The 12489-nt window shown below is 56.2% G+C and overlaps 1 protein-coding gene across 1 annotated transcript in view; it reads right to left on the reverse strand.

The window, feature by feature from the left end:
* Nucleotides 1-12489, reverse strand: part of SDK1 (sidekick cell adhesion molecule 1) — a 745496-nt gene that overhangs the window by 157827 nt on the left and 575180 nt on the right. The window contains exon 14 of the mRNA XM_070780283.1: nucleotides 7792-7928. Within this exon, the coding sequence (XP_070636384.1) occupies nucleotides 7792-7928 (137 nt within the window). The remainder of the gene's footprint in view (nucleotides 1-7791; nucleotides 7929-12489) is intronic.

Raw genomic sequence — 12489 nt, forward strand, 5'->3', positions numbered from 1 at the left:
ACTTGGTAGGCGAAATGATCAGATCTCACTGATGCTGTCCCTTGTATTTTTTGGTACAAATAAGAATGAATGTGCTTTCCTTAAAACAACTTCCCCCAGGTTACTGAGAACTAAGTGGAAAATCAAGATGCGAATTTATCATTTTTCTAATTGTAATCCCACTGCTGAGTTGGCTGCAGCTGTCTGCACTCCTTCTCTCCTGAAACAGAAGGGTTATCGTAAGAATTATAGTAAGAAGATACATCCACCTAAGCGGGGCTTCCCAGGTGACTCAGTGGTAAAGAATCTGCCTGCCGATGTAGGAGATGCTGGGTCGATCCCGGTGTCAGGAAGATCCCCTGGACGAGGCAATGGCCAACCTACTCCAGTATTCTTGCCCGGGAAATCCCACGGACAGAGGAGCCTGGCGGGCAAGCCCACAGGGTCACGAGGGTCGGACACAGCTGAGCGACTGGAGCATGCGCTCACACGCATCCACTTAAATAGCCACTCAGGAGATAAGCTTCATTCGGCTGCATCTGAGTCACTGTCAGAGCCCCAGCACCTAGAGGAGGGCCTGACTCACCCCAGGGCCCGGATTCGTCCTTTTTCTCGGGAAGCAGCTGCCGTGCCTGGCGCAGTGGGATGGCTCCATGGTGACCTGCACTGGGCGCCATCGTCCACATCCACACATGGGAAACGGAGGCACGGATGACAGCCTGATCCTCCCATGTCGTGGAAACTTCCGGAGAGGTACACGTTCGTTGTTTCGACGTCTGGCAGTTGCTCGGTATTGCAGCAGGAAAGCCAAGGGCTCGGTCACAGAGAGCACGCAGAAGGGGAGCTGGACCATCACCTTCGGGGTCCGGGGAGGTCACGCTCAGGGGAGACTCTCCTCTCCCAGCCGGGGCTGGCCATGTGGACGCGAGATGCAAGTGCTCTGGGTTTCTTAGGCTGACAGTGCACACTCAGGACGGGGCGATGGCGGAGGCAACCCGGGCACACCTCACTTGCAGCTCCCCCGTCACAGGCCCGTCCGTGGCGCCAGCAGCAGCCACAGAGAGCGGTGCCTGGTGGGGGCGGGGTGGTGAGAGGGTGCTGCGCCCTGTGGTCCCTCCCCAGACCCCTCGTCCCAGCCTAACTGTGAGAGGACCTCCGACACTCCCCTTCATCCCCAGATTGCCACCGTCGTCCACGTCAGGGTAAGTCTGAGAACCTGCCAGGCCAGGAGGAGCCCACGGAGACGCCCAAGGCCCCCGAATGGGGTGTGGGCCCGGGTGAGGCTCTGGGACAGAAACAGATGCATGCAAAACGCCAGGGAGACGGAATAAAACCTGGCCTTTAGGTAACAATCATACGGCAACATCGGCTCACTGATTTTGACAACGTCCCACACAAAGGCAAGTTAATGAGAGGGGAAATCGAGCATGGGGTTTGGGGAACTCTCTCCCCACGATTGTTCTGTAAACCCAAACGTTCTGAAATAAAATGTTTAGGAGGTGGGGAGCAGGGAAGGCCAGCCAGTTAATGGGGCAGTGTGGACCGGGGCGTGTAGGCCTGGACTGGACACCAGGTGTCCTGCAGGGAGGACGGCGGGGCTGCAGTGTGTGGCCACCAGGCATGCCTGGTGCATGCTAGCTGGACGTGGAGAGCTGGGACTGAAGGCCGCGGGACTCTCCTGGAGCTCACACTCTGCAAAGTGGGCCCTCCTGTCAGGGCTCACAGGAGCCTCTCCTGTTTGGGGACCTGCTGCCTTTGGGGTGCACTGAGAGCAGGGGGCTGGGCCTCACTGACTGCGAGAGCGGTCACCCGATGCCCTCTCCAGTGGCACGTTGAGCCCTTGGCCCCCATCTGCACTGGCCCTGCCCAAGATCCCCGTGGGGGTCCTTTCACCTTTGAATGTTTTTATTTTTTATGTGTAATTTTACTTGCCACTGCTGCTACTGCTAAGTTGCTTCAGTCGTGTCCAACTCTGTGCGACCCCATAGACAGCAGCCCACCAGGCTCCCTCGTCCCTGGGATTCTCCAGGCAAGAACACTGGAATGGGTTGCCATTTCCTTCTCCAACGCATGAAAGTGAAAAGTGAAAGTGAAGTTGCTTAGTCGTGTCCGACTCTTCGCGACCCATGGACTGCAGGCTACCAGGCTCCTCCATCCATGGGATTTTCCAGGCAAGGGTACTGGAGTGGGGCGCCATTGCCTTCTCTGGTAATTTTACTTAGTTATTTTTGGCTGTGCTGGGTCTTTGCTGCTGGGCGGGTCTTCTTTAATTGAGGTGAGTGGGGGCTATTCTCCAGGTGCCGTGTGGGCTTCCTGCTGCAGTGGCCTCTCCTGTTGCAGAGCAGGGGGCTCTATTGCGCTCGGGCTTCAGGAGAAGCAGCACGGGGGCTCAGCGATTGCAGCACATGGGCTCAGAGGTTGCAGCACACGGGCTCAGCGGTTGCAGCACGCAGGCTCAGCGGTTGGTGTGCACGGGCTCAGCGGTCGCAGCACATGGGCTCAGTGGTCGCAGCACGCGGGCTCAGCGGTCGCAGCAAGAGGGCTCAGCGGTTGCAGCACGCAGGCTCAGTGGTTGCAGCACACAGGCTCAGCGGTTGCAGCACGCAGGCTCAGCGGTTGGCGTGCACGGGTTCAGCGGTTGCAGCGCACGGGCTCAGCGGTTGCAGCACATGGGCTCAGCAGTTGGCGCACACGGGCTCAGCGGTTGCAGCGCGCGAGCTCAGCGGTTGCAGCACGCGGGCTCAGCGGTTGGCGCACGCGGGCTCAGCGGTTGCAGCACGTGGGCTCAGCGGTTGGCGTGCACGGGCTCAGCGGTTGGTGCGCACGGGCTCAGCGGTTGCAGCACGCGGGCTCAGCGGTTGCACCACGTGGGCTCAGCGGTTGGCGTGCACGGGCTCAGCGGTTGGCGTGCACGGGACCACTTAGTTGCTCGGCGGCATATGCCATCTTCCTGGACCAGTGATTGAACCGACGTCCCCTGTGTTGCAAGGTGGATTCTTAACCACTGGATCACCAGGGAAGCCCTGAATGGTTTTTTTCTTAACAAAATCTCCAAAATTACATATGCTATAAAACCTGGATTGACTCTGAGAACTGTACATCCACAGAGTAATAATAAAGGTAAGTTTTATTTAAAAACATATAGACACATACATAAATATATATGTATGTATTTCTCAAAAAAGTAATATAAAATCATTTCCAAAATTTGGAGGAAAAAAAAAGGGGGAGCAGCAGAAAAAATGAAATGAAACAAGCGTAGGTTGATACTATGGTCGTTTTCTAAACCACCCTCATGATTTTTCAAGTGCTCGCTGTAATTATTTTCAAGTTTTTCAGAGACTCTGACCTATATTTCAGTGCTCAGCTCAACGAGTTATTGAAACTACTTTGGTGGGATGAATAACATTTACTTCTCTATGCTAAAGGGCCCTCAGATTATTGTCATCGTGTCAACAGAGACAGTTTCAAAGCCCAGACAACACATAATCTCAAGCTCCTCAGAGTGAAGCCACTAGGATGGGGGCTGTGGAATTGATCCCCGCTCTGAGCCACTCGTCTGCTCTGGGTGGATGTGAGAACTCAGAGGTGAGTGTGTCTGGGCCATGGAACAGCCTCTCCTGGCTTATTCACAGCTCATCCGGACGTTAAAGGAGAAGCACAGATAATAGCTGGTTCCATGAAAGTTAAATGAGATCATTCTACAGGATTCTGGATAAGGAATGATTAAAAGAATGAGAGGAATATAATTTGTAGTGGCACTTTAGAATTTCAAGCTTGAGCTGGCAGAAATAACAGTTCTAGAATAGGCCGTACTCTTGAGAGAAGACCACAAGGTCTTCCGTGATTCTATCACACCATCAAACATACCTTAAGTGAGTGAACCGAAGCACAACTGTGAAAGGGTGCTGTGACTCAGACCTGCTCATGGCGCCCATGGCGGGTGAGACTGAGGTCTCCAAGGTCCCTGAGGAGGGCTGGGGTGAGAGGCTGAGACTAGTCAGAGGTGCTCATGGGGCCAGGAGGGGGAGCAGGAAGGGACAGCGTTTTCTGTCTCAGACAGAACCCCAGAGAGCAGGCGGCTGCAATAGTCCCACAGCCTCCACTTTGGGAAGGCTTTCTCTGCTGTATCTGTTTTAGAGAAACAATAAAACTGTGCACGGTTAGAGTTTTAAGTTTTGTCTTAAAAGTGAAGAACAAAAAGAGCTGAGAACTTGGGAACTAAATGAAATTCCCGGCTAAGGAATATGGCCAGAGTGACGGCAAGAACAGGCTGTGAGACCGTCAGCCGTTCGCATCCCTGGGTCTGAGCCTCCTAGCTCTGGGGGAGATGCCAGACGCACCCCAGCTGGGCTCACGAGGGGACTCGGTCCTGGGAAGGGTGTGGTCCCTGAACGGGAGAGGCTGTTTGCATCAGAGGAGATGCTAGCTAGAGCGGCTAGACTCAGGGCCTGGACAGGCCCAGAAGTGGAGGGGAGCTCAGCCCGGGGTAGGAGACAAGCCCCCAAGCCCCCCGCCTCAGTCCGGCTCCACGCCAACGACATGGCGACACAACAGGGAGGGTCTGGATGGATTTTAAAATGGGAGCAAGTGCTGTCAGTGTGAGGTTCAATATGCAAAACCCACAGAAAGTGGGCTCGGATAAAGCCACCTCCTCACTCTCACAGGCTATGAGAAGGCATCCGTGTGACATGTGTTTCAAAGATAGTTGCAAATAATCTGAAGCATAAGAACAAAGTCTCTCTGCCACTTTGGCAAGAAAACAACACGCAGCCAGGTGTCAGCTTTGAAGTTCATGATACCAAGCGGGGAGGAGGAGGCTACACATGCTCCTAGGGTGGCAGCTGCCGGCTGACGGACAGACAGACACCCATGTGGGAGGAGAGCAGGCTGAGCCGTGAGCGGTCTCACCGGGAAGGCGGGCTTTCCCCACCTCCCCGGGGACACGACTGTGCGGCTGGACTGACCTGAACTGCGCCAAAGCCCAGCCTCTGCGCTCTAAGCAATGAGCGCCTCTACGCAGGAACAGTCTGGGGCTGGCGACCGGGTCGGAAGTGCGCCTGGAACTAGTGTCCAGGCTGTTGGAAGCACAAACACATTTGGGGGCCACAATTGGGGCCACCCCACGGACTGGAGCCCACCAGGCTTCCCCACCCTTGGGATTTCCCAGGCAAGTATACTGGAGTGGGTAGCCATTCCCTTCTCCCAGGGATCTTCCTGACCCAGGGATTGAACCCCCATCTCCTGCACTGGCTAGCCGATTCTTTACCACTGAGCAACCAGTGAAGCCCAAAGATTTTAGCCACCATTGATTAATGAGGGAACCAGTAAGATGTTACAATGTATCAGAAGAGCATTTGAACAACATATACACATGCTGACCATCGGGAAGGCTAAAATGAACTTACAAACAGTTGCAAAACTGGCCCATAGCTTCAGAGCAACAACCAACCACTACGGTCACGACCTATCACAAGGACGATTTCCATGGACAAGAATTATTTGCATCATTTCGAGCTTTCTAGAGAAAGCTCTAGAGTTGCGAGATTACCCTAGAGTTGTAAAAATAGCTCAAAAACAATGAAAAGTACAGGCCCCTAAAGCATCAGGTGACCCTGAAGGTGGCTCGAAGGGCCACGGTGACCTGCCCTTCGGTCCACTTCAGAGTCCCTCACAGGTTTTTCTGGCACTCTCCCCCGTGGGACTGTACCAACCTTAAAGACTAGTCTTGATCAAACTCGACCAGCACTTTAGAGCAGGCCACGCCCTCCTGCTGTGTGACAGTCCTCAGCCTGTCTGCAGGGTCCCCTGCCCTCTCTCTTTTCCTTTGTTTGAGTCACACAGCCTGTGGGACCTTAGGTCTCTGACCAGGGATTGAACCCGTGCCCCGTGCAGTCAAAGACGGCTGTCTTAACCACTGGACTGCCATGGAGGGTCTGCTGGGCCTTCCCCCCTCCGCCCAGCAGGCTCATCCTTCGGGCTGGGCCTTGGGATGTGGCAGTTCTCTCCAGTCCCTGGCCTCTGGCAGAGACGCCTGGGACCAGAGGACGACCAGCTCCCTGGGAGGAGCTCGGGACGCCTGCAGGGGCCACGCTCCGCACAAACGGGCTTTGGGCCGGTGGCACCTGGACCCACTGCGGCGGCAGCTTCAGAGCTCTGCTCCGTGAGCGTGCTGACAAGGCCGCCCTGTGACACTGGCTGTCGAGAGGGCAGGTGTCACCCAGCACCTGCCTCCTCCACAGAGCCACGCAGAGTGGTCTCTGCAGGACCCACTTCCAGGGGGACGGAGGCTGACTCTGCCTGCCAGGTGGCGCTGGCGGCGGCCAGTACCCTGAGAAGTGGGACGTGGGGACTGTCTGATGGGGTTATTTAGAACCGTCCACTGGCACAGCCCTCAGCGCCGGCCAAATACCATCTCCATTTTAGCACGTTAGCTGCTAAGCGGCTCTTTCTGACCGTGATTAGCCAGCGTGTTCACGGGCTTCTTAAGGGCACTGTTACCTAATAAAAATAAACCCCAGATTGTTGGCCCAGATGACAGTGCTTGTCTTGCTATCTGCTCAGCAGGGAGACGTGTGACTTGCCCACTGATACGTGGGCTGACTTGGCCGAGGCCGCAGATGAAGTCAGGGCCAGCCGGAGAGAATGGTCCTCTCCACTTCAGAGTCTTTGTGGTAATGATGCTCAATGTAGTCGTGATGACGGTATGAACTACTCAGGACTCTCCTCTAGAGGCTCTCAGGGAAAGCGTCTGGGCAGTGGCCAGCTCAGGCGGGCCCAGCAGGGGAGCCAGGGGCAGAGGATGCCCTCGGTCACCTTCTCGGCATCCTGGCCCCTCCTGCACGCTGTCCTCACTTCAGAAGCTGTTTCCACACGCCTCGGGGTGACACGCTGCCCCCTGCCCTCGCCCGCCCCGGCCTCCCACCACTCCCGCTAGGGGCACCATCCGACCGTCTCCCGCCTGGGCCCTCCCCCCACTGTCTCCGCATGGCGGTTGGAATGAAGGCGCCTCAATGGGAGAGCGCAGCACGGCAGGACGCGAGGACACGTCTGACCATGTCCTTCTGTCAGCGGTTGAGGCTGACCATGTCAGCATGCAGCCAGCACCCGGCAGAGCGCCTGGTGCAGAGCAGACGCCCAAGCAGGACTAAGTACTGGGCAGATGGATGGATGGAATGAATGACTGTATGTAAAGCCTGCTTCTTACTTAGGCAAGATGTCTGACAAAGAGCCAACAACCATGCACACTGTTGGAGCAGCTGGCGTGCACGTGAAGCCGTGCCCTATTTTATGTAACCCGGGCACCCCAGGGCACCTCCCTCATGGCCAGGGTCGGTGACTATGACCCGAGTACATCCTCTGGGAATCCACCAGGGAACCTGACCCCGTTCATCCGTGAGTGCCTATTAAGGGCACAAAGACGACGGAAACAGAGTCCTGATTCCAAGGAGACGACGCCCACGGGAGTCGGCTACGTCAGGATCCCGACGGCAAGAGGCCGCTCCTGCGGGGTCCTCTCCACCCCACGCAGACAGGGCGCCCCTGCGGGCACGGCCCCGGGCCCTCAGCATGGACCCTGGCACCCACCGAGGGAGGCCCTGGGGCCACTCCGGCTGCTGCCCGCCTCGGCGCCCACGCTGCCCTTTCATTTTCCCGAAGCCTGAGCCACGGTTTCCATTTGAAACTCTGTAAAGCATCCGGAGCGTTTCGCTGGCTGGTGTGGGTCTGGGCCAGAAGGAAAGGTTAAAGACATTAAGAGCTGGGGAGAAATCTGATTATTGCCCATGGCGACACCACCGCCTTGCTACTTACTGTTCTCGGACAGCTCCACGATGTAGTAAAGAACAGGGCTGTTCCCGTCGAAGGGTCGGACCCAGGAGAGCACCACGGCGTGGCTGTGTGCAGGGTTCAGGCTGGCCACGAGGTTCTGGGGTGAATGGGGCAGCTCACTTGGATACAAAGGAAGAAAGAAAAAAAAAAAAAAGCACGTATCAGAATTGTGTGATAACCTCCTGGCTCTCACACTGCTGGCTCCTGGGGTGCGATGTTTAGAAAACAGCAAGCAGGCCCTGAACACAAATACTAATGACTCGCTGCCCTTCTCCCCCACAAAAAAACAAAAACCATCACCATTCACAACGTGTTTTATTTTCCAAACGTAATTTGATTTAATCCCTCTGGTAGGGATTAAGCAACTAACAACTCTCGCTTAAATCGAGTGGGGAGTGCCCATTTCATACAGTAGATGGTTTAATTGAGAAAACTTGGTCACCAATTTGCTTCTGCAGTGAGACGCTGTTAATGGGAACACAGCAAGCCACCTACGAGGAAAAGGCCCGGGAAACAGGGTCGACTGTGGAAGTTCCCGACACCAGCTATCTGGAGTCACCAGCCAAAATGCCCATATGTGTCCTGGGACAGTGTGGCCGTCTCGCGACTGGGCGTGCGCAGTTATACTGTCGCCCTGGTTCTGTTGGGTAATGGAGATTGGGAGAGGCGTTGAAAGGCAACTGCGGTGAAAATGCTAACTGAAAACCCATGGAAACAGTGAACAACCCATCAGCAAGGCCATAAAATGCAAACACAAAGCAGATAAATTCTGGAAAGAAGTTACAAGCAGAAGGGTCTTCATTGGGATTTACTGATGATGAAGCTTCAAAACCCAGTTGTGTGGTTTCTGCCACTGATGGGGGTGAGACCTTGCACTTCCGAGCTGCCAGGCCCGTGTTTAACCTTCGCCCCTTGGGCCCTGGGGCAGGGCCCTGTGTTTTGGACTTTAGGACTGGCTTCTCCTCCTGCTGGAGGGGGGAGGGGGCTGGAAAGGGGACGCTGGGTGTGACCTGTTTCACCCACCAGCTAGCTCTGGTCTCTCTTACACATCAATTACTGCTGACCCACACAGGCCAGCACAGAAAGCCATAATTATACTTGATATTTTTAATTTAAAAAATGTACTCATTACCCTCGGAAATTTATTAAGCTGTTACGTGCTTGCAGCTACCTAAGAAACACAGCTCTCTCTAACCACCCATGCGGTTTATAAACAAACTAATATTTCTCATGTAGACCGCGACTTAAATCAGTACCACGAAGGATGAACTCGGGCCTGAAACGTCGTCCTGTTTTCTCTTTAATTGTGAACTGAGTTTTAAATCAGGAGAGGGGCCCCTCTGCTCTGTCCACAACACCAGCACTCCCGGGGTCGTGAGGCTCGGGCTGCCCAGAACCCTGCGCTCTGCTGGGAGTCATGCCGCTCCCCTGCCCTCAGCAGCGCCCCCTCCCCGCTCGTCAGCCAGCACTGCCCCCCAGGCACTCTCCAGCGAGCACAGCGCTGCCCGCGGGGGCCAAGCCCATAACCCATCAGTCGCCCAGCCTCCAGAGCCCAGTCTCCCCTCTGTGGGGACCCTCTGAGCCTCCTCGCCCCCGACTCAAGCAGAACTCATCACGCCTACCTCGACTCTCTCTGTAATTGATAGACTTTTTAGTTGGACAAATGTCGTGAAGCCCACAGAGCAGGGCCAGGGCGTGTGCTGGACGACGGGCCCTCGTCCTCTGCCAAGCAGCCTTGTCCAGCCCGCGTCACCAACGCCTGGAGCTGAGCGGCATGCAGGGGACATGGGGAGGGTGGGCATACTGACCCCGCAGGGGCAGAGGGAGGAACCGAGCCCTCTCCAGCCCGCCCTCCCAGGTGTGGACACAGCCAGAAGGTGGCCCTGGCCCTGGCCGCCCAGAGCGCCCAGCTGGGAAGCCACGACGGGGACAGCAGCTGAGAGGCAGTGCCCTGCGGGAGAGGCGGGGGCCGAGGACGAGAGCATCGGGGGTGAAGATGGAGGACCGGGCAGGCAGTGGCCACTGGGGTCACAGGCAGGGCCGGGGGCGCCGTGGGGTCACAGTGGGGGAACGCAGGGCTTGCACTGTGTCGTTGAGGGGAGCAAGTGAGGGAGGCCCGGGTCCATAATTTCTGGCTGTCGGTGTGACGCTGGCTTTCTGGGGCTGGAACCGGGACCCCAAGGGCAGCTCGCTAGAAAGGGTCCTGGGGACGCACTGTCGGAGGGTGCTCTGTGTAACCTTAGGAGGGAGAAGAGGCGAGCGGCAAGGCTGGTCAGTGGTCAGAGGAGGCAGGCGGCCGGGGCTGACGTGGGTGGGGTCAGGAGAAGACACGGCAGCCGGAGGAGGGGTGCCCGGCGGGCCCGGGACCAGCTTCGCAGAACGGTCCTCCTGTCCCCGCGGAGGGACGGACAGGACAGGGGGCGGCGGGAAGGGACAGGCTCCTTCTGCACAAGAGGAGAGTCGGCCGTGGCCTGGAGCGTCTCTGCACACCCTGTCCCGGGGGTTATGAGGGGTCCGATCCTAACGTTCCCACAGCCGGGAAGACCCCGGGTCTGCGCTCAGTGTCAGATCATGCCTCTCAGCTTAAATGGGGTGCACTTAGCAACAACCCATCTGACAGGTGAGTGGACGGCTCTCTTCCTAGGGCTAGAGTGCTGTTGAGACGGAGGGCTGCTCACCACTCCGTGTCTGCTGGTCACTCCAGGCAGCCTTCCGTCCAGGCGTCCACTCAGGAAGCCCTGGAGCCAGCTTGGACAAGGCCCTAGTCCATCCATCTCACCAGGGGCGCGGGTCTGGGGTCCTGTCTCCCGGCCCCTGAACAGCCCCCAAGGGGAAGAGCACAAGGCCTGCGGAAAGGGGGTACGCCGGACAGCAGCAACGCAGCCCCAAGCCTGCGGTGGACAGGTGAGCAGAGAATTCTAGAAAGACTGGGGAGACTTAGGAACTTAAAAGGCAAAGTAGCCTTGAGACATTTAGCACCGGTACCGAGATCTAGAGCCAGCGGTGCCCAAGGACGTCGCCGTTTGGGATGCAGCTGGAGATAATGAGCCCTCGTCCACCGCCGCCCAAGTCCACGGTCACCCCCGGAGGACGGCCGACGCAAAGTGCGGTTTTTACATACATTACAGGACTCCAAGTCGGAAGGAAATTTAGATTTTTTTTTTCTTCTGATTCCAGCCTCTCCCCATTTGGAATTCCTCTCTAGCATATCTCTGGCGTTCAATATTACCGGTTTCACAATGCAAAGAACTCTTTAATATACACTGGAAACGTACACTGTTTCTTTAAATGATAAGTTTCGGTTATCTGGAAAATTAAGCTTGGTGAAATACTCGACTAACCCGTGCACAGCTGACAAATGAGGCTTTCCGATATTCTGAATCCACTTCGGAGGATCTTATCTGATAGCAGGAGAGGGTGTCTCAGCACGTCTCTGCCAGCTCGGAAAGGAGATAAACGATCAGCAGAGTGACTCGCGACCCTGACGTGCAGACAGGGTGACAAACGAAAGGATCCAAGGACGCGGGGGTGAAGCCCATGCTGAGTCACCGCGCAGTTTGAAGAGAACTCGCCATTGGGGAACTAGGCCGTGGTAAAGGCAGAAATTACCAACAACCAGGCCCGGCCTGTGCGGCCGGCGAGGCAGCGAGGTGCGTTTGGGAAAAACCAGCTGGGGAGAGACCCGAGAAGAAGCGGATGGTGAAGGGGCGCCCACGGGGGGCTGCCCGGGAGGGAGAGGGGCCGATGAGCATTTTATAGAAAAATGAGCATTTTCCTATAGAAAAGCCCTGCCCCTTGAGCGGACAAACGACGCCTCGGTCAAACCCATCTTCTCTGACTTCACTGCGAGGATGAAGGCAGTGGGGGCTCGATAGCTCTTAAGAAATGGCACTAAATTGTTCGCTCTGTATTACGGCTTTGTCAGAAGCGATTCTAGTGAAGGAAACCTCTCCCACTGCCTCGGGGCCACGTCTCCAGCCGCTCAGTAAATGAGGCTTTCCTCTGTACTCTGGCTCAGAGGAATTAGTCTCTGGTCTCAGAAGGAAAGACGCGGTGCTAATTGGGTTTTTAAATGATTAACAGTCAACCCACAGAGCCTTGGCGTCTGGTCCCTCTGGGGTGCTCAATACAGCAAGAAGCTTCGGGGGTCTGCAGTCACCCCAGACCCGGTTTCTTCCTGTAAGGCCCCAGCAAACTGGTAGGACAGACACAACTAACATGGCCGGTGACCAGCATAACCAAGACTGCGTGTTGTTAATTGGTCAGATGCGTCATGAGACCCTCTGGAATTGCAGAGACTTCTCCTCTCTGGGAGGGGGTGAGGCAGACCCCTCTGAAATTAATCCTCCTTGGTGGTACCAAATACCCAAACCTGTCTCAATCTGCTAAGTGGAGCAGGGCTTCCTCAGACACTGATGGGCCACCTGTTCCAGGCACCGAGGCCTCCGTGGCAGATAGACATGCCTGGTGCGTCCGAGGGTCACAGACTTCAGGCAGAAATAAAGTAGGGTGAAAGAGAGACACCTCTTGGCCCCAGTGTGTGTGTGGGGGTGCTGTTGATGAAAAGAGGAGTGTTTTTTTATGAGATGGTGAGGCATAGTAAGATCTGGGACTGACTGTCCCCCCTGAGCGGGGCTCCTGGCCAGTCCAGTCAAACTTCACCGCCATCCTTCAAGGTAA

This window comes from Bos indicus, chromosome 25 (genome assembly GCF_029378745.1).
Source record: "Bos indicus isolate NIAB-ARS_2022 breed Sahiwal x Tharparkar chromosome 25, NIAB-ARS_B.indTharparkar_mat_pri_1.0, whole genome shotgun sequence".
NCBI classification, from domain to species: Eukaryota; Metazoa; Chordata; class Mammalia; order Artiodactyla; family Bovidae; genus Bos; species Bos indicus.